This window comes from Lissotriton helveticus, chromosome 3_1 (assembly GCF_964261635.1).
Source record: "Lissotriton helveticus chromosome 3_1, aLisHel1.1, whole genome shotgun sequence".
In the NCBI taxonomy this organism is placed as follows: Eukaryota; Metazoa; Chordata; class Amphibia; order Caudata; family Salamandridae; genus Lissotriton; species Lissotriton helveticus.
In genome coordinates this window covers 2,060,563,008-2,060,585,900 of record NC_136061.1, presented here as the reverse complement: position 1 = coordinate 2,060,585,900, position 22,893 = coordinate 2,060,563,008, and the positions used below count along the sequence as shown (strand labels likewise).

The window sequence follows — 22,893 nt, the reverse complement described above, 5'->3', positions numbered from 1 at the left end:
CTCCAGTGGCAGCGAGGCTGTTCCGGGCAAAAATGGCAGCCGCAAACGTCCGCAAATTTCTAATTCGGGGCGTGTTTTTGGTTCTGAGTGACGGATGACGTCACAGGTGGAAAGAACGCAAAAAACACGCCCCCGAATTTGATAGAGAGACGGGGCTTGATTGGAGTGACGCCCCTCTCCTCTAATGGCTGGCCTCCGTTTAGGAAGCCAGCCAATGGAGGAGAGATGGAGGAGAGAGGCGGGTTCAAGCCCCGTCTCAAAAACATTAAATCTCCGACCAAAGTCTGCGCAAGCACAGCCTTTAGGTCCGAGACCTAAAAATCGGATTTAATGGCAAAATCAGTTTTTGATAACTTAAGTGGAAAACAAACTTTGTAATCCTGTCTGAACCAGACTTGGTTTCAAACCAGCTCTGCCACACATCGAAAGCTGGAATACACATCATTGGCTGTGAGAGTTAGCTACGCTGGATCAGAGGGCAACATCCTGCCTGTAAAACGAGGAAGAGCAAATGGGTGTTAACTGCTGACCACTTCACAAAGATCAGTCATCTGGGAGATGACAGAACAGCTGGCAGAACAAATGGCAGCTTTAGCACAATTCTCTTTTGACTTATAGATGCAAAGGAAACGTTTATTCCTAGCAACCACTCGGAGCGCCTAGGTACTTTCACAGTAGGGGACAGAACCATTTGTGCCCCTTTCAGATGGATGGAGAGCCCCTTTAATAGCGGAGTCACTAAGTAGCTGAACACAGGACAACCTAATAGCAGCGGAGTTCTGCCATCTTGAAACAGGGGGTGCTGGGTAATTGTACAGTAAGGCAAAGTGGAACTAATAGTAAAGGAGGTGGAGCAGTTGCAAGAAGAAATCTGAATGGATGACAGAATTTCTCAAATCAATGGATACTGCGCAGGTTCACTCTTGCATTCCAACCATCACCTCCTCAGAACATTCATGGGCCTGGGAAGGTTCTATATGAAGAAGGAGGCCTTGGTGGTAGAATAATCCTGTTGGAAGAAGATAATTCACTCAAGGGCTCCTGAATCCTGCTGGCAGCAATGGACTGGAACTCCTCTCTAAAGATTCAGTAGTTGGCCTACTGCTTACCTGTTTCAGGGACACAATAAGATGAAGGACTATGGACTCAAAGATAACCCAGCATGCCACAGAGGACTAGAATCTGCATGAGGCCTGGCAGGAAAGAGACCTAGTGCCCAATTGTCTGCCTTAGGTGCTAAGGGCTACAAAACCATGCCTAAAAAAATCTACTTGCCCACTCCCTATGGCAAGTCAAATTTTAACAGGTCGAGGTATTTTTAGCAGCTACTCAATCATTCTGGTGACTGAACTTGAGCTGGAAGAAACAGGCTTCTGTTAATTCAGAAAGTGACTGAGCAATAAAGACACCTTTAAATCTTGCTTTATCTTGACACATTTGCTGTCTGTTCAAGGGCAGAGGTCAGATGTCAGTTTTACTTTTTACTAATTGTTTCTTAACTTATCCTGGTAAAAATGTGTTTACTTTTTTTTCTCTTATTACAGTTAGAGATTTTTGTCAAGTGAACTGGCTGACAATGGTTGTGAAACAAAAGTCTGTAAGATGTCAAGGTTTTTTTGTAACAAACAATAATTAAACAGGTTAAGTTGTAAATAAATTGTGCAAGTATTTCAAAATATATCTGAATTATAAAAAAAACTTGTTTTTTGTAATTCAGAAGTGTGATGCAAACAAAGATTTAAATAGGAGTAAAACAAATCAGTACACTTTACTTGGTGATGTGCTACTGACAAATATTTGCAGGAAGTTGATTTTCAAACATTGTACACTATATCATTTTATCAGTAAAACCACAAGTCAGTGAGAAATGTTGTAGCCATTTCAATGGAAAATCTACTGATTGCAGATATGTTTGCTACCACTTCATGCTTCAGGTATGTATTTATTAAAGTGATTGTTTTTATACATGATTTGAGAAACATTCATGCCCCCGCCTTCATGACAATGCGGTTAATGAACTAAGAGGGAAGTCAGTGGCCATGTGTATCCTATATGTGGCAAGATTTGTATTATATTGAGAGCAAAAGTTTTGTGCATTAAATCAAACAAAAGTGCTTTTTGTACAGAAGGCATGCTGAATTCGCATATTTGAAGGTGTATTCATAAGTGATAATGAAGAAATGTCAGCACAGTGAATTAAAATACTTGCCAAGGATCACCTAATTTGAACACAGTTCATGGGTCAAAAGCATAATAATTAAGTTGAGTAGATTATTTAAGTCACTAGACCTGTACGTCTAGTAGGATTTTAATAATTTTTCGAGGCCTGTGACGAGAGTGAACTTTCCCAGCAGCTGAAGACTAATATGACCAGGCCAGCCCACTTGATGAAAAAGACCTCCACTCCATTGCTGATGGCATGAAACTGCACTTAGGTACCAGTTCACTACGAACTAACATAATTTAATGATTTTGGTAAACTTTTTGTATTTTTAGTTATAGGCAAAAATGATGTTGACTCATCATAGGAGTTTCATTATTTCAAAGTAAAAGAATCCTCAAGAGCAGAATCCATAGCCTTCGAGATGCTGGAAGACAGCAGCCCCATTGAGAGAATGATACTAGGGGAAGAGGTACCCGAAAAGGATTATATAGAAAACAGGAAATTGACCTGCTACTATCTGAACAAAATTAGCAACAAAGGGACTGGGGGGCAGAAGCGTACTGGTCTCCAGAGTTATATGTAAGTGTACAGACTACTATAATACAATTAACAGAACATAAATAAACAGGAAGCATGAGTAGGTGCCACGCCTCCTTCCCCAGGATGGGCGGGGTCCACAAAGGGGAAGCTCTGCCCCAGCAATTTACTGCTCACAGCAACTAGACCCCACCGGTTCTGGCCCCCACTTTGGGAGGAAGAATCGTTGGGCAAATCAAGATAGGAGGAGAGGTGTGCCCACGTTTGCCAACCCCACCCCTCAGGTGGGGGAAGCGAGGTACAACTCTCAGTCCCCACCATCTTGAGGATAGGGGACCCAGCCAACCAGAGTGAGGCTTATGCCCTCCTTCCATTGGAGGCTGGCATAATAGGGTGTGTGCCCACCCCAAGGAAGGGACCCATTGGTCCCAACTGCAGCTACCTGAAACGCCCCTAAATTTAATATTATGGGGCAACCCCGATCCTTGCCTCCGCAGACAAGAAGAAAGAAGAAGAAGAAGGAGCGAACAGCCATGCTGAAGGAAGAAGAGGAGACCAACTGACATGTCCCCAACCCTACCGGCCTGTCCCAACCTCCTCAAGCAAAATCCAGGTGTGTCCTGCAGCCAGTAGCCCCCCAGAACCCGGAGGATCTGCCCTGCCTTCACTTGAAAAGACTTTGTCTCCTGTGAGCACCGGATTTGATCACCAATAGACTGTGGCTCTGGCCACATCCCCGAGTCTGCACCACTCTGCACCCAATGCCCATGGCCCGAGTTCGAGTGGCCCAACACCACAAGGAGATCTCCCCGGCGATCCTGAGCTGGGATCTGGTGATCCCTGACCTACCTTAAGTCTCCCGATGACGCCTGCAGCCTCTATCTAGAGGATCCCCAGGACCGCGATCGGAGCCAATAAGGAAAACCCGATATCAAGAGACACCCCTGTACCCCACGCCCTTGGGTGGCCGAACCGACAGTGGCCCGGCATACCACGACATACCAACTTACCTCTTCAACCAGTGGTTGCCTCCTGAAGATCTTCAAGCCCGAGCCTGCAGTGTTTGTTCTGATCGGAGCTTCCCTATTGAAAACAACATGGCTCTCAACATCGATCCAGCACCCTACACCTAGCTGCCCTAGTGCCGCTGTGGGTGCAACTTATGTGCTATCGTGGATCCCTCGTTGCCGAGAGCTGAACCCTAGGAGCTTTGCTCCCACATCCAAGTGACGTGCCGTGAGCAGCCACCAACCGGAGTCCCCTTATCCCCCGTCAGATAACATTGGGCTTCAGCACTCTGCACCCAGCCGCCCTAGTGCCGCTGAGGGTGGTCTGTGAGTGCATCCTTGACCCTGGGGGAACCATGGTTCTAACCCCAGAAACCCAACTCCAAAGACCGATTACTCCCCTTTAAAATGATAACCTGATTTTCTCTTATAGGACTGCATTGACTGTTTTTCTTGGGAAAAAGTTCTCTGTTTGGAGTTGAAAATTGTATGAAAACCTGAGAAACTATGTTTTGACCAAAACTGACTTACTTATCTTTTATCTAGAAAAGGTTCCAGTGTGATATCTAGGCATATCACACTGAGTAGAAAAAGTAATCTGAAAAGTAATCTAAAAAGTAATTACAAAGTAACTGCAAACGTAATTTTAACTGTTTCTGAACATTTGACCTACCTGTAAGAAAAAAACAACTGCATTCAATTGCCTTCAACTGTATTATTCTTGAAAAGTACTATTTTTACTCACCTGCACCAAGTCCTACTAGGTTCTAAAAAAAAGCCTGATAAAGCCTTACTGCTTGCCCCCACTACCACAAATAGAGAGTAAGGTATTATCTACTTTTACCTCTGTAAGCCGTTGGGGATCCGCTGGTCTCTGTGCACACTATACTTTACTTTGGTATAGTATGTACATATCTAGCTTCCTACAGTTAACACTGAGGCTATAACAATTTTTCCTGTGATCTCTAGATAACAAAATGTTGACAGTTATTTGTTTTATCTTCCAGGTGCTTTGGATGGGTTTTCGCTCTTCTGCGTTTGATACACTTGAGCGTGGCGTCCTCACATCTTTTCTGTAGCACATTCCCATAATATTCTTTATAAGCGATACTACAATTGTGATGTTACACTGCTTATTAGTCCTTCTGCCATTATTAACTTCTGTTTGTTCATACACGCAATTTTTTTCTTTAAGATTGTCTACAAATACAATACATTTCACGTTAAAAACCTAGATTGTTGTTTAAATTACATTTATGGCCTAGTACACAAATCCACATAAAGAACCTACATGTAGAAAATACAAAACAAACAATTCAGTCTAGTCTCATTATACTCTCAAACAGTTTTTGTAAAAGGCAAACTCACTTTTCAAAACAATCAGACCCGTGAACACTTTAAATGTGAAGCAGCAACATCTATAATCAAGCATGCACTGAATGAAAAAAAGAAGTCCTTACTGATGCTGCGGAGATAGCAGCGGTTTGTGCTGCGATGGCGGTGCTCTTCTTGGCATTCTTGAAGCCCTCTGTACCACACGAGGTACGGGCAAGGGGCTCATTTTCAGGGGACGTGAGCTGAATGTGCGTGCTTTAGAAAAAAGTTGGAAAATTATTAAATACAAAACCATTACATCAGATAAGGGGCATCATGAGCATACGTATCAGCTGTACAGGGGAACAACAAAACAAACTAAATCAAATGGCCTGAATGCAAGAACACACATGCAAGTCCTTCTTTTTATAGAAAGCACACTCAAGCGCAGCCCCCCTTACAACCCGACCTGAAACAGTTGACATACACTATGAAGAATATTGTTTTTTTTCATCCTTGCCACTTCCACGTTCTTTCCTCCAGGCTTCCCACTCCCTTCTATACTCCATCCAGAATCTATAACATGAAGTACTGACCAGGCCACCCCTGTCACTCAGGAGTTAGTGGCTATGATGGTTGGCGATAGCGTGAATAAACTCGCTAGTACAACAACCACATGGCCTGCTGTGAGGACACGGACTCTATGGACACACAATAGGGGCACTTTTCCCCTCACTGTTCTCCCGTTCTATGTTTACAGAATGTCCCCGGGGAGTGCGGGCCCTTTAATGCACATGCCTGGGCCGGTCAGCTGACGGGGTCACGTGGTCCGGACCGGCTGAAAAAGGAAGACGCCAAAGAAGACGTTCGTTCGTTCGGACCTGCTTGGGAGGAGCTGATGACTACATTCGAAGTGCTGCCGTGGAACAACGTGCAACAGAAGACCTCGGAACCAGCCAAGACCGAAGAATCTGCGTCGCCGGAGGAGAGAACGGACGAGAGAGGAGAAGGGCAGCCAGACCATAGCTGGCAACGCGCTGAAGCCCGCCACGGCCCAGGAGAAGGGTTGTGGCTTAACAAGGTACGGGGGCGTCTCGGGCTGCTTCCGGGAGGGACCCGACTTGAGGGGAAGGCTGGGGGCGGTACGGGTGACCAAACCTAAAGCCAGCTAATCGCCGCAAGAGCGCTGACACTGGTGACGGTGGTGCCTTTTCCCACACTTCCCCCCCTTGCATACCAGCGTAAGAAAGAGGAAGGAAAAACCCTTCCTGAAGTTTCTGTTCTTTGTTTTCTTTCTTTCCCTGTGGTCCGGCGCACAGCCCTGCAAAGTATCACCGAGTCTAGCGACGGGAGGGACTACCACAAGTCACGAAGGCATCCCAAGAACCCTGGAAGGAACGGACTACAACTCCCACAAACCGTTGTACTGAAGAACCAAGTACAGAGCCCCTAGCAGTTTCTGGGAAGAGCATACCTTGTTTCCATATTTGTGTTGTAGAGACTCAATAAACGGCACTCTGGTGCAAGCCCCATCCTATCTTGTCTCGGTCCACTTCTTGCCCACGCTACACGTGGTGTCAGAAGTGGGATCTGGTTCGCCTCGCGATGGAGAATTTAATCCAGCAACTAATCCGTGGGCAAGAAAAACTAGAATGGGCAGTAGAAAAACAGATGACCTCTGCCCAAGCAGACCGGGACCTTATGAGAGATAGTCTGGCTAACCATGCAGAAAGTTGCTGACGACAGGCGGGAGTTAACCACTCAACTACAGATAAGGGCATAAAACCAAAACAAACAATCTACACAATTTTAGAAATAGTAAAATCTACACAGACAATTATCACATGAACACCATGGGTGGAACAGTGAAATATAATATTATTTCCCAAGCAAACTAATTCAGTCTACACTTATACTCACACAGTGTTTCACAAGTAATGTATGTAAAAGCCAACAAAACGCAGTTAAACTTCTCATCCATGCAGAACACCTACTTGTTATATGTTGCTTTGATATGAGCTATTGGGATTTCTTCAAACTTCTTTCCTCCCCATCTTAAGCTGCTGTTTTCTCCTGGCATTGGTGGGAAAAGACTGCAAATAAATAGACAAATATTGTGAGGTAAAAAACAGTACAACACGCTTTAGAAGTTTTGGTATGTATGTAACCCTCACCTAGCAATTTCAAGCAACAATTTAATGACTCCTACTCTTTTACATTCAGAAATGGGCTCAATCCAATCATTATTTCACATTATGCACCAGGTATTTTTGATTTTCATTTATTACCCTAAAAGAAAGGAAACATTTGAGAGGGATTTAATTTATGTCCTTCGAGTTATTAAAAACATTTTTTAGCTTCTGAAGTTTTGTGCAAAGTCATTTCAAAGGGTGATGTTAATGAAGTCACACTGTTACATAATACTTGGGACATATGTAAAGCTGCATCCAGAGATTTTATAATGAACTAGGTATGCAAAAAGAAAATATTAGAAAAAAAACTTCCAGAGAGATGCTGTGAAAAATATAGGCTTCGAGCCATAAATATTTTACAATAAAAGCCCATGCTTCTTTGGCAGAACTTATAAAGCCAAATTAAATTTACTATGTAACTTACTGAAAAAGTTTGTGAATTTCTCTATAAACGTAAGGCCTAATTAAATCAGTAAATCAAAATGGGAATACTACATAAAGATGAGAAGGAAAGTTTGTGTATGTAGTGTATGTATGTGATTTATGAATAGCATGAACCCAGCCAAGAGGTAACATAGTACTTTAAGGGGACTAAGGCAAAGATACGGCCAACAAATGACTTAAGTGGTAGATGAGTTGAGGAAGCAGAAGTGTGCTACTACAGTGTTGTGATGCTGTGATCTTTAAAGAGATGCAATAGTTTTTCCCCGTTTTTTTAAAAAACGTTTTTATATTTGTGTCCTCATTTTTCGAAAGGATGCTCTGAATTCAAGAAGGTAGGGCCAGTCAGATCAGTAAAGGGGCAAAGAGACACCCGGTCACTCCACACCGAAGAATGGGTAAGTTCCTACCCCCGGGGTCAGTTGTGGAGGTGGCCTACCTGGGTTGACCATGGCCCCTATTCTTCTGCAGGCCTGTATAGATAAACTTAGTTGGGTTCCCATCCTATCTGCCTAGAGAGCAAGTTCGTAATCATTGGACTAATAGAGCAAATAATGTATTTCTTACACCAAATGAATCCCAATAACAAAACCCTATTAAAGCAAAGGGCGAGACTAAAGAAAAACAGTATATTATACCGGAAAAAAAAATACATTATGTGAGAAAAAAGTGTATGTTATTTCCTAGAGAGAAACTAGAAACATAGGTTGTAGACCAAGTATCCCAGAGATCCCAAAATTTTGTTTTTGTTACCCTTTTATTTGCTCTATCAAGTTGTGAAATTCGCTGTACCGATCAGATCCATTCAATTTTAATTGGGGGAGAGGGGGAGAATCCATTTTTCACATATCTCCCTTTGTGCCAGAAGTATCAGAAGAAAAAGGAGCACCTTCTGGTTTTTAGAAAGTGTTGTGTTTGTTAGGTTTTTGACCCCACTAGGAATCACCCCAAAAATTAACTGAGGGTCCGGACAACCCAAACCTCTCTACCCATAATATTGGAAATGGTCTTACTCACATGATTCCAGAAGAGCTGAATAGAGGGACACTGCCAGAACATGTGGACCTCATCACACTTCGGGCACTTCTTTATCGCACCGTTCCCCAACTTTGACAACTTCTGTGGCGTCCAGTATGCCTTATGGACAGTGAAAAGATGGTTTCTCTTTAAAGGTGCGGCTTTCACATAAGACCACAGAATAGACACAGATACTTGCCCTAGGATTTCGAGGTCTTCACCCGGCAGGTCCTTCTTCCAGCTCTCTGTGAATGGGTTCAGCCTATCCTCCCCAGTCTCGATCATCAGCCAGTACCATGCTGCTACCTCTTTCCAAGTTGTAGATCTTGTGCAGATCCAGTTCACCAGGTCCCGATTCCTTACTATCTCTTTCCCTGACGATTTTAACCAGCTCGAGATCTGATAGTATTTACATTTTGAGGCAGAGTTGTTTGTTAGTTCAGGGAAGCACTGCCAAGGAATCAAGTCATGGTCTGCAATTAATTGACCCCCCTTAAGAATCCCAGATTTACGTATGGGAAGTGCAAGTGCATCCAGTAGACATGCCAGAGTGCCTGGAGAGTCCCATATAGGTGATTCATCGTTATAATAAGGTATGCGCAGCAGTCTGAGACCAGACTCTAGTTGCGGCTAGAGGAATCTTCAGCCTGAGCATCTTAAAAAATGTAGGATGGCCAAACTTCAAGAGAAAAAAATCTGTTGATATTGGTTAAAGCCTTGAAAAGTGGGGAGAAGGCCGAGCTGTTTTTTAAGAGTCACCTATGAAATGCCTTCCTCTTTCTCGCAGACACCCTGGATCTACAGAGGCAACAATGGAGGACACTCCTTCTCACACCTGGCAGCCAAAGCTTGGACCGACCTCCCTTTACACCTTAGGACCGCCTCATCGCTCCAGCAATTGAGGAAAGAACTCAAGACCTGGCTGTTCAACTGACCAGATTACAGCGAAACAACTCGCAACTTCAGCACTTTGAGACCCTCACAGGTGATTTGCCACGCTTAAAAAATCCTTCATTGATTGATTGAATAATCATCATCTTCACTGAAATAAGCGACTCTGATGCGTTTTACTCGTAAATACGGTTTGTCCACATGTGACACATAACGCATCCTCTGCTGCATAAATTAAATATTTTTTAGCTCGCAAAATATTTTTAGCTAGCAACAATTGTTCACAAGTAAGCCATTTTAAGAAAGTGTTTTTCATTTTTGCAAGTGTTTAACTTTTGCAATGATTCAATCATAAACCTGAAAAAGTCAAAATAAATGTAATATAATCTAAATAGCTCAATAAATTCAATATTTGCAATATTACCTAAAGTAGCCCGATGAGTGTATTTATTAATAGTCACTACAGCCAAAATCAGTAATATAGCTATAATTACAGAAATCTTTATAAAAGACACACTCGCTCATATTATAATGCATGTGCAATAATTAGAGAATAGAAAATTTGTGACATTTGTGACCCCAGTGAAGTGATTATAACCAACTTATATTAGAACATGAAGTGACTGTATTTTTTTAAACGACAGGTTATCCGCGTAAGAAGGATGTCTTTTGTGATTCGAATTCACCGGGTTCAGATCAAGACCCAGCAGCTTTTCTTGTGCTTTCAAGTCCATCCTTAATTGTTGCCGACGATATTTCGACCCAACTGTGGAAATGGGGGTCTCTTCAGGACAGAGAATTCCTTGGGACAGCAAAGTATTCATTGACATTATTGGGGTATATGAGGAAGTGTGTGAGGGCTAGTTTAAGGAATATATATAAGAGAAGTGCTTAACTAAGGGCCACTTGAGCCCCTGAAGTAAGCGCTGAATCACTCTTGGCATAAGTTTTCTCAATAACCAATAGCTGTCACCCTTTCTTCCAGTAATTCAGGGTGGATATTTTTTGCAATGGGATCAATACCTAGAAGCAGGGGGTGAAGCGGTTTAAATTAGCTTGTCCATTCTTATTAAAAATATATACATGGTGACAGGAGAGGGTTTCTAACTCACCATGCAGAGTAAATTTTCATTGTTTGCTCCGGAGGGCCTCAGTTGGAGACCCGATCTTTGGTTCACAAAGTGGGCCTGAGAACAGGAATGCATCTGATGTAAATTAAGTGGATATATATTCTTAGGGTTCAATACCTAGAAACAGGGGCCTGGTATAGCCCATGAGAAGAGATACGAAAACCGAAGCTAAAAACACACCCTGTAAGAAACATATTTGTGTGACTACCCTTTGCCCACACAGCACACAAATTGCCAAAACCATTTAGCGGCATTGGCCCACACTGAATACATACCATGAAGATATTTAAGGAACTCCCAATGCTCTCATACAGAAACGGTAGAAACATTAGAGATCATCTGGTACACTCTGACACTAGCATTCACAAACAGGAGGGCACTATTGTAAACGTCTGAGGATTATAATCCATAAAAGGTCACTTCAAATGTGGCAGATGTATAGCCTGCCAATACACTACCAACACCGAGGAATTTGTACATGGAGGGATTAGGATGGCCCTACAGGACCATACAAATTGTTCTACTTCACACGTGATTTACTACATTTGGTGTCCGTGCAACCTAATATACATAGATGAGAAATCACAACTAGTGAAGGCAGGTGTAGGACAGCACAGGAGTAGAATACGATGTCCTTTAGAAAATGCCCCATTAGTACAACATTACAAAGAACAAACGTACACTGATGCCGAATTGCGGTGGTAAATCATTGATAAAGCCAAAATCCCTCAAAGAGGTGGAGATATATCATTAATTTTGCAGGCTCTAGAATGTAAATGGATTGACAAATGTAACTCAATTCAAAAAGGGCTAAATAGTATGGAAGAATGGCGCAAGTTTATTAGTCTGAATTATGTATATGTGTGGGTTGTATAATTGCTCTTGATATTATCCATCTACCAATTCTAATACCACTGTATACCCCAACAGATAGATACAGGAATAAGCAGAATAAATAACAAACACGATAGGTAAATAACTTGGCAGACCACAACCAAAAGATGGCTGCTTACTGTTATCCAACCACTTAGACCAATTCTCTTGGGACATCTAGTATGTATGACAAAAATTGTGTGGTCTACTACATTAGAGTATGCCATCTGTTGTAGGTTGATGCCTAGTCAGATTTGGAATGAACTTTATAATAAGCATTCACAATAGCGCATATAGATTACTTGGCCACATTCACCTCCTTAAGATGGCTGCCAATATTGCCCTTTGGTTACACTAAACCAACGCGCACTTTCATTAGCATGAATCGTCTCCTTCCTCTATTTCTATTAATGTGGAACAGAGCATGCTAGACGGGTCGGAGCAGTGAATCTCCTCAGGTACTGCCGACGGGAATTCTCCAACGGCCTTGTGATTTCGACTAAGTAGAGACCCCTTGCCAAGCATCGACTGCCTCCTTCCATATCGATGTGCTAAATACTGATATTATGCCCCAATAGATCCTCCGGTCACGAGCCTCTGCTTCGCCGGATTTGCGGTGAGCCACTTGTCGAAGTACTCCATACTTTAAGTTCTGTAACTGAATGGAAGTTACATCTGACGCATCATGTTGGACTGCATTGGTAAACGAGGATCAGGCGCTCATTTAGAAGCGATCCTGATAATAAAAGATTACTCATTATACATGGGGAGTTTTAAAACTTCTCCTGTCACCGTGTATGTGATTTCATCTCGACCGGCCAGTTTACTTTTTTATAGGTATTGAACCCTAAGAATATATATCCAATTAATTTACATCAGACGCATTCCTGTTCTCAGGACCACTTTGTGAACCACAGATCGGGTCTCCACATGAGGCCCTCTGGATCAAACAATGAAAATTCACTCTGCATGGCAAATTAGAAATCCTCTCCTGTCACCATGTATATATTTTTAATTAGAAAGCACAGGCAAATTCAAACAGCCTTTACCTCCTGCTTCTAGTATTGATCCCATTATATATAAATATAGTTCACCAGTACAGCGGGAAAGTATAGAATTCCTGGATGTAAAAATTGATGTACAAGATAATAAATTAACCAGCAGACTATTTCGCAAATTAACGTCAGGCAATAGTCTGCTCCACGCTAGGAGCTGCCATCCGAAAAATCGGATCAACAGCATCCCTTATGGTGAGCTTTTACGGCGTAAAAGAAATTGTAGCTCAGATCAGACCTTCAAATTGGAATTAGAAAACATGACAGACAAGACGTGACCAAGGTGCGGCTGCACCGAAACGTGTCTGGCGTTTTGCTTGCTTCATGTTCATGATGGAGCATGGTTTCGCACGTACAGCGCCTTGGTTGGACTCAGCCTTCACGAAAAAAAACTGTAATATACTAATAAACATGTTTTGTCTTATTAACAATACAAAACACGTCATTTCTAGTATCAAGGGGAAGCTTATCAATGTGCTTTCTACTAACCGTAATTCAAGTGTCCTAAAATGGCCGTTGCAACGCGGGAAATTTTCTGCGCATGTGTCTGTCATACTCACGTGACATGACATATTCTCTCTGCTAGGTGGGAATTTCTTGCTTATGCGCACTAGAACTAAGATGGCTGCTCTGTGTTTTCACATGCTAACGCTTGCGCTATTGCTTTTACTAGGTTGTTCGTTCTGCTTAATTCCTAACGCTGTAGTTAAAATAAAGTAAAGGGAATAGAGTAGAGATAAGTGGTATACAGTGCATTCATTTATTTCTTGTTCTAAAACTGTTTCTTTTCTACTTTTGCATGTATCGTATTTTGGGCCTGACCTGTACTTCTGAACTCCATCTTTGGAGAAACTGCGCCTGTGCTCACATTCCTGAAGCACTGACATTTAAACCCGGCCAAGTCTTGACTTGCTAGAAGATGCGCCTGGGAAGCTGACCTCTCAACCCCACAAGAGGAAGCTGGATTGTACAAATTTATAATACATTGTAGTTCTTATTGATACATTTACTGTCGGGTGGAATAAAAGTGCATGGGAAAATAAAGTTATGGGAGGGAACATAAATCTGAATATTGAAGAGCATGACCTCAATAACTGGTATGGTGTGATGACCTCTCCTCGTCTTTTGACCAATCAAAATGAGGGAATTCACACATTTGCAACATTAGGGGTGGTACACTGCCCTGGAAAATGGTATATCTAAGGTAGGCTTAGTTAGATTGTACAACTTGTCCGAATAGCTGACCTGTCACTGACCCAATGCACTCAATAGGCGATCGAGAACATTGGTGCTGGCGGAGCACTCTGTCAGAAGATTTGGGAGCACAGGTGCTGGTCGGAGCACTCTATCAGAAGATTCGATAACCCAATCGGGGTTCCTGGGGAGAAGATTCGTTAACCCAATCGGGGTCCGACTGTTAGCTGCAGAGAGGGATGTGACGCATGCATTGCACTTTAGCTGTGGGTGCCAGTCCTGACCTGCGGTGGTCCTGTCCTGATCCAATTTGGTCCGTACTTATCCTGATTCTGGTCTGCACCTGTTCTATCCTGCTGGCACCTGCATTATCGGGGGTCCTGTCCTTTATTCCAGCCTGTGGCCATGGTAGATCTTCACACCATTCTAGGTTAATATAAGTCGTAAGGGTATGTCATTGTGCTGTTTCCCTTTTCTTACCCTTCCTATATTTCAATGCTTAAAGAACATTTCATGATACTCTCACATCATCTTGCTTTGATATTATTCTTGATTAACCAAGCTTTGACAAATTTAGTATGGACATTGACATTTAAAACATTATTTAGGCAAAGCATTTAAATCTTTCCAGAGTCTGTGGTTATTCTATGAGTGCAAATGTTTATTTGCTACCTATTTTCTTGCTAACTCCCTAGATCCCTTAGGACTCTAGGTGCGGGTGACTGGGATTGGTAAGTCAAGGTATAGGTCCTAAAAAGGTTAAATGAATCACTGGTTAAGCATAGGGTTTACTTGTTCAAAGTGTGTAAGTGTTTATGGGCCCAGGTGAGTATGGTAAAAATTCTGGGCAGGTGAACCTGCGCTCTATCATTCATATAAATTAATATTTTCACACTTGAAGAATTTGGGCTTGAGTTTAACTTTCTGTGAATGGACAAAGGTTTTGGAGAAGATATATATTGCGTATTGATAGCGTATTGTGAACAATAAAATGTTGTTCATGACTGGTTTATCAATAAAGTTTCACTGAACTGATCGGGCATGGTGGAAGCGTGGATACAAAATAGACGCCGGTTCCTTTAAATCCTAACACAGAAGTTTCCGTAACACTAGCGTGTGGAGACGTGCACGTGACTGATGGTCCCAGCTGGAATCGAGACCCATGTAGGACTCGGGAGACGGTGAGCGTTTGGGCATTTTACGATAGATTCTTTGAGTCAGCTCCCAGGAGAGCGGGGGGTACGGAGAACTAAAACGCGGCTTTCACTGCCTCTTTTTTAGATTTTGAAGGCAAGGTTGAGCGGGTGAACAGAGTTTATAGAGCATTGGAGGTTTTCAGGGCAACACACGGGTAAGATAATTGTATTTTCTTATACACGAGAGTGAGTTACCAAGACGTACGATTTATCTTTACAGCTCGCAAATGCCTTGAGTTCTGCAGCGCTGCTGTGGTAAGACAGTGTCTCATAATGGTGTAATTAGATTGTGTAGATATGGTAACTTTGGATGTTTACCCCCACTTTCACAGTTGGTTACATTTCTTATACTGATGAGGATGTATTCACTTCTAGGCATCTTCGGCTGCTGCGCATGGGTGTGAGGGCTATAAGGTGGCGCTAGCAAATTGCACAATAGGATACGCATTTGATTAATCGGTTTTGAGAATTCATACAAACTGGGTCAGCTTAGCTGTACACAGGTTTCGGGTTGATGGTTGTTTTACAATACATTCTTCACATATTTCTTTCAGTTCTTTCATCAGGAGTGCAAATTCTAACAGATTTTCATGTATTGTATTGACTGTTAATATATTGGCTATCTTTAGTCACGGTTTTTAACATTGCGTTGTAGGTCCACGAGAAGACTATGAAGATTTGAATATTTTGTTTGTCATGAAAGTACTATATTTCCCCCGAAGAAGGGTTCGGAGGAACCCGAAATGCATTGGGAGTTTTGTTAACAATTGAAAGTGTACAATTTTGTTACAACATACATATCTTTTGTAGGTGGCATCTATTATGGTGATTTTTTTTTGAAAAGTGAATGAACTGCAATTCGGGATTTTGATATATAATTTTTATAATTCTGTGTGAAGTTGATTTGAACAATGATGAAATAATCATAAACATATGATTTACAAACAGTAAAGAGTGTTGAATCTTACTGAAGACACTAGGTTTTCAAAGCTGTGCATCACGTAGGCAGTGGTTTCCATTGCCTCATTGTCTTATAGTTCTTGGGGTTTTCGGGCTAAACCCCATACACGCGATAGCCCGCATATTTGGTTTTAAGATATACTTTAAATAGTTACATAATAGAATCATAGGATTACATTGGTGTGCAGGCCACCACACTTATTGGTTTTGAATGCATGGGGCATGTCATACTGTGTTTTAAAATTATGGTGACAGGGTGCGAGCCCCTTAGTAAACCGTCAACTAAAAGTCAAATTGTTACTAAAATAAATAAAAAAAACACAAATCTTACCGGAAATCCCTTGAGCTTTGGGTATCTGTGACTTCAGCAGCCCTGCTGGCATTCTCTGTTGATCCCTGCAGCTTTTGTACTCCTGCGTGAACACCACGGCACAAAGCAACGTTGGGAGCCCTGTCATAATAGGAATAGCAATAATGGATGCCAATCACAGTACACCATGAACTTCACACAGCACACCTACGACAGAATACTGACGATGACATTTATATGTGAAGAGGATTTGTAAGCCAAGCCCATATCTTTCCCATTCTATCTTTTACTATCATGGCACCTACTATTCAAGTGTACCGATTCACACTGATAAGACCTAGTCAAGTTCAACCTGGTCTAACAGCTCACCTGGGCCAACCACTACCGCATCCACTTCACCATCTCAAGACTTACCAACACTGGCACCATTCCCCCCAACTCCATGTGCAGAAACTGTAAAAATATATCAGAAAAACAGTGGGACAATACTCAACCCTCACCTCCCAGACCCAGAAAAGGCTGCTAAGAACTACTCCCAGTGGATAATAGAATGAGTTGACATAATTACCACTGCCAGGCCAGCCAGATCCACATGACTTTTCAGAAGAGCCAGCTGGTTCATTGTTGAAATCCACCTAATGCAACTGCAGGCAAGTTGAAAGGAAGTGGCACGCTAGCAAAGAGACAGGCAACCATACCAGCTTCAAGGCATCTCTAAATCATTTCCAGCCCACCCTGAAAGAAAAAACCAGCCAGCACAAACCGCAGCAAGGAGCTTTTCATCATCATAAATTAGATCTCCAACCCTGCAGCCACTAAGAACCACACCATACCCTACCTAGAAATGTGACACCCTGACTAACTTCTTCCATGACCAGATCTGTCAACTATGAACACTTCAAAACTGTAACCCCATACCGCTGACCGCATCAGCCTGCTCACATCCGCAAACGCCACCCTCGGCACCTGATCACCAATTGGGACCCTCACAAGTTAAGCCACAATCTCCATTATGAACTCTGTGTACTCAGGGTCACACATGTAGCAGGGATCCTGTTCTCCTACAGAACTGTGCATAGAGACTTGGAACCTTAGTAAGTTAGGGAGTGCCAAAACTCGCCTTAGTACCCAAAATCCCCATACCTGACTAGCTACAGTGTCTTATTGGTCATTACAAACTCCCAATATTTAGACAAACCAGAACATGGACTTAGATTACCTCAGGTAACGTGGAACACATGAACACTCTTTCGTTATACAATCATTTCAAACCAAAACAAGGAGTAAATGAGGACACGTGCATATTTGAAATGTTTATTCACTAATGCAGGGTTCCCAAACGCAGTATCTTAGATAATACCAACAAACATATTATAAGAAGCAAAATAATCAGCATAGCTACTAGTCCATAAAATACACAAGGTGACAACATACTAAAATGTTGAAATGAATCGGGTTTAACAACACCTGATTCTCACCCTCCCTAACTAGCATATTATATTATATTATATCTAAGAAGGTCTCATTGGGTTTTAGCAGAGCGGCCCCATACCTCAAGATCCTAGTGGTAAGGGATCACATCATCTTCCACCAGCTCTCTGCATGCGAAGCACCATCAAGTGTGTGTGGGTGCGCTGTGTGAAGTAATATAAAACGTGCCTAAAGCCAGAATTTGGCTGCCGCTGTATGTATGTTATGTCTAGGAAGGTGCGAAGATCAGACCTCACAACAACCACTGTGTCGTGTTATCCTTGAATGCTTCAGCACTCAGTGTACAGACACAGTTCACTACGCAAAGCTGATATCAGAGTAATAACATATTATTCTCGTGTGAATCCAAAGCGCTCTACTAGGCTCAAAGCTATAACAACAGTTTATGTGTTGTGTGCAAAAGCAGCAGACAGGAAAAAATGGCGTTTAATCTTCTAATAAGCTCATGCTAACTTAACACAGCATATAGGCAATGCGTATCAATATGACATCCCCCCATGATCCGAGCCCGGACCAGACATAACAATATAAGGGGCTCAACGTTGAAGTGCAGAGTTCAAGAACGATAGTCAGTTCAAATTTGAGCAAGTGAGAAAAATAATTTCGTCACTTTAAAAAGAAAACCAAAATTGTATCCTCTTGACAATTTGAGCAAAGTCAATAGTTCTGGGAAAAGAACAAATCGGACATAATTCTAAAAAATTAAAAAATTGAAAAAAGTCAATCTTGTCAAAGTCAATAGTTCTAGGACATGTAAATTTAGTCATAATTCTGTAAAAAAATTATGAAGAAAAAAATTCTTAATAAAAGCTTCGATTGGTTTCAGCCAAGGACTGAATATGCAAAATAAGCAGCAACAGCTTCCAAAAGGAAGTCACTGTTATCATCAGAAAACAAATCAGCCATCCAATTCAATAGCGGGAAAGAACATTCATGCTCTTCAATTACCGGAGCCTCTAGCACCATCAGAGGACAACTCGGTGGGATCTCAATGAAGCTATGTGCCAAGAAATCTTGCGCCGCTGCAAATACATTCCAACGACCCAGTACTCCATGCATCGCTGCCAAGGCCATAATCCTTTCGTCGGAACAAAGCAACTCGTGAGTAACTAAGGGACTCATGAGATGATTAAAATCCACGTCAGGAGAAACCATCTTGCAGAGACACAAATCCAGGGCCCAATCGAAATCGCAGCTCAGGCAATGAAAGACAGGCTGGACACACGAAAAATAGGAAAATCGAAACGATAATCCATACGCTGCACTTAAGGTGGCAAGCGGCAGCGTACCATAGTATTCAAGTATCTGTTGCGAAACAGTGCCAGGCGGGACTGAGCGTCTTGAAACGCAGGACGGGCATCCATTTTTCGCAAAACAAAATATCACCAGAATGCCAGCAGCCAACGCTAGTAACACAGGAAACCCACCAAACAGGTTTGAAAAGATTGAATGGAGGAAAGCAGGAATGACTCCAAATATTTTTTCAAATGAAGTCACAAGACCGCTGCTAACTATTTTTAAAAAATGTGCAAGGCCTGAAGTGGTGGACGCGTTAAAGATTGTGTGAATCAGATCACTGAAATGCAACGGTAGGTCAGTATTTAATAAGGCTTGCACCTCTGTGCGGGTGTTGGCAATGTGAAGGACAAATGTTTCACGAGCCGAAGTCAGAGCAACCTCTTTTTGTGACAATAGGGCTCTTATTCTACTCATTCCATTGAACTCTGCTCTCAAGGTTAGAATTCGCGGCCAGATGGAAACATCTAAGTTCCCATGCGGAGGAGGATACAAAACATTTTTACAGCACACCACACGTTCAGATACTGTAACCACATAAGCGACGCCTTTTACTAGAACCGTGCAATTGGATATGTCTACACATTAATGAGTGATCAGGCATTTCCGTGCACTCTCCACCCTTGAGATAGACTTCCCTCCCTTCTCTAAGGCATCTGTAAGTAAAAGGAAGCGACCAGGCTTCATGGAGGTATGAACTACCCAGTGGCTCGTATCTACCAATGGCTAAATATTTCAAACAATTTGTAAATTTAAATAAAGCAAACGGTAACGTAATTAAACTGTGAATAAGCCACGTTGCAGCCGTGTTCTCTGCCACAGAGAATGGCAAAGACTCCAACTTTTCAATGTGTAACATGGAAAAAGATGCATCTCTCATTGAAAGCAAACGTTACTTTTCGGTCAAATTAAAAGTGGCAAAAAGAGAGGAGACATTCATGTAGGACCAAGGCACTTTTCCGCCTTTAAGCGTCTGTAGGGTCCATACAAACTGCATAATGGAACGCAATTGATTTTGACCATGGTATAACACAGACACTTCATCTTGCACAATATCAACAACAGACAATACAATATTATCCAATGTGTAAATGCGGGAAGAAAGCGTGTTAATGCTATTATCTACAACTGCAAGCACTTTCTCCAAGTTAGCTTGATCAATAGCCCTAAGGCGGGTAGCCGCTTCAATCTGTGATGTTTTCCAAATTTCATTATAAACAGCATATATCCATCTTTTTGATCTACAACTAGCTGGGCCTTTAATAAAATCATTTAAATCAACATCACCCGTTAGTTTAGAGAGATGCAGTTTAACTGATGCCAAGGTAGAATGTTGGAGCCAATTCTGACATAATTTGCCTATTGAATGAGTGGTGACAGAATGGTCATTCTCAAAACGGGGATCGGCCCTAATCTGTTTGAAGCCATCAGCCAAACCCAGAAAACGATGTTGGCACGAATCAGCACTTCTGTGCCACAACAGCCAACCATGAGGATGCAAACTGGATATGTTAAAGGACGAGTTAGGCAACAGAGTTTGCAATTCCCTAATGGAAAATTTTGTAAAATTACCCCAACCTGAATATTCTTCTAAATCAGGGATGGAAGGAGAATTCAATTTTTTGGAAGAAGCCAATCCAAAGCATGTTGTCTGAGAAAATAACATATGATTTGGGATGAGGCATGCCCGGTGCAAAGCCTCAGTGCCTTGCACCTTACAACTTTTGGAACCCCAAATTATTTCCTTCCACAACTCGTAGCCTCCAACTGCTAACTGGTCGAGGAAGGACTTCGAATACAATAACTTAGTATCAGTAAGTCTAACCTTGGACATGGATTTTTCTGTCATTAAAATAAAATGAAGCGGGATGAGACTGATTAAAGTCGGTAAAATAAGTGTACTTTTTCAAAAATGTACTTGAACTGCCTTGTAAAGGAGCCGGGCAATGCTCCCACTGTGTATAATTTACAGTATTTCTTCTGGAACTAGTTTTGTGTAAAAGGTGGTTGCCAAAATGTTGGAAGCAATATAAATCACCATAATTAGCAGAATCTAAATATAAATCTTCAGCATCAAAGGCAGCATAATACTTCAAATCAGAAAACAATGCCTCCACGGCCTGAACATCCCAATCATCAGAACGTATGTTTTGTTTCTCTACATCCCCCATGTTAACTCTAAGCACATTAGGGACATTAATGACTTCAGTAGGGCCATGGATTTGAAATTTAACAGGATCCCATACAATCCCATCAAGGACAGGCCAAGCAGTGATATTAACAAATGTCAAGTCTCTCTTCAGTCTGTGGGCAGAATGTGAGGAGGAAAGGGGTGCTAATGTTCCATTTAGATGTCGAATGCATGTCCTCTCTTCAACGTAGTGTCCGTTGACCAACCGGAAAAAATAAAACACAAAACCAATTGACATAAAAAGGTAAATTGAAAAAAGCACCAACCAAATATATCTCCAAGGAGGAATTAAAAAATGTTTTTTAAAGAAACTTGTATATACTGCAACCCGAGAGGGCTTTCCTGACGTGTTGGAGACAGTGTCAAATGAAAATCTGGATTCTGTGGCCAAACGTGTTTGTAAATTAGGCATCGATAAGTCAGTAGGGTAAGTGTAATCAATTTCATCATTGTTAGTACCAGGCAAAGTACTCAACAAAGGACTGGAAATTGTAGGCATCTCGATGGCCACCTCTGGCTCAGGATTAGAAGCAGTGGCCATAACAGAATTTCTCACAATCGAAGGACAGGAGACTGCCGGTGTCATACTAAGAAGAATCGGCCACTCTGTGTATCTTGACATTGTCAATTTTCCTTACGACCTGGAAGTGGTGGTAAAATTACTGTTCTTGTGCCCTTCACACCAAGCACAGGAACCGGAGCTCGGTAGGAGGGACCACATTCTTTCTCCCGAACCAGTTCTCCAACTCGGGGTAGCCAGCCAACTACCGGGATCTGCAACGCATCATCCGAAGTGGAGGGCAAATGTTCCTTTGCAAGACTGTCTCTCGTCTCTTGTAGAGTCTGTAAAGCATTGCAATGTTCATCTACGTCAAAGGAGGTAGCGCTAGCGACCGAGTCTAGACCCGCAAGGTCCGGTACAAACATCTTGATACCAAAGAGCATTTCGTATGGGGTCCGCCCACCCAGAGACCTTCTAGGGAGATTATTAAGAGCATGCTGCACGCCATTGCGATGGGCCAGCCAGTTCCTGCCAGTGCCTATAACTCGAGCTGTCAAAGATTGCTTTAAGTCACGGTTCATTCGCTCCACTACACTATTACCCTCAGGTCTGTACGGAGACGAAAACTTGACTTGGACCCCATCGAAATCATGCCATCCTTATACGCCTTAGAGGCGAAAGCCGGACTCTGATCCGAATGGAAGGTACCACAGGCAAAAATCAATACAAAGACATGCAAATCCCGGATGACAGTCCGTGAATCAGCGCTGTGTTGGGGCCAGAGCCAGACAAAGCGTGTGCATGAATCGACTGCGACTAAGATATACTTATATGCAGTATCAGAAGAAAAAGGACCACAGTGATCCAAATAAACACATCCCAGTGGTTTATTAGAGATGTACAACTGTGTTTGGGGCGGACGAGCAGCAGCCGAAGGCTTAATCTGCTGGCAAATGTCACATTGAAGGACATAATCGCGCGTCTGTTTGTACAGTCCCCGCCACCAAAAACGTTGTTGTAAATGAGTCACAGTCGCCGAAACGCAACACCTTCATGCGCAGCTGTGATCAATGCATGTCTGCGATCCGAGTTGGGAATGAATCTATCACCAACCTCAGGAATTTTCACATAA

General features: G+C 42.4%; 1 protein-coding gene and 1 long non-coding RNA gene across 3 annotated transcripts in view; one reads left to right on the top strand and one right to left on the bottom strand.

The window, feature by feature from the left end:
- MRPS11 (mitochondrial ribosomal protein S11) overlaps nucleotides 1-22,893 on the bottom strand; it is a 191,311-nt gene that overhangs the window by 136,328 nt on the left and 32,090 nt on the right. Inside the window, exons 2-4 of one of the 2 annotated variants that reach the window (XM_078683176.1) lie at nucleotides 16,303-16,422; nucleotides 7,017-7,115; nucleotides 5,169-5,298 (exon numbers count right to left, since the gene is read on the bottom strand). In XM_078683176.1, coding sequence (XP_078539302.1) covers nucleotides 5,169-5,298; nucleotides 7,017-7,115; nucleotides 16,303-16,422 — 349 coding nt within the window. The remainder of the gene's footprint in view (nucleotides 1-5,168; nucleotides 5,299-7,016; nucleotides 7,116-16,302; nucleotides 16,423-22,893) is intronic. The other variant, XM_078683177.1, reaches the window with a different exon arrangement.
- On the top strand, nucleotides 5,864-10,596 carry LOC144824090 (uncharacterized). Its single transcript, XR_013608895.1, has 3 exons — nucleotides 5,864-6,103; nucleotides 9,460-9,657; nucleotides 10,208-10,596. It is a non-coding gene; the product is annotated as an uncharacterized LOC144824090 (long non-coding RNA).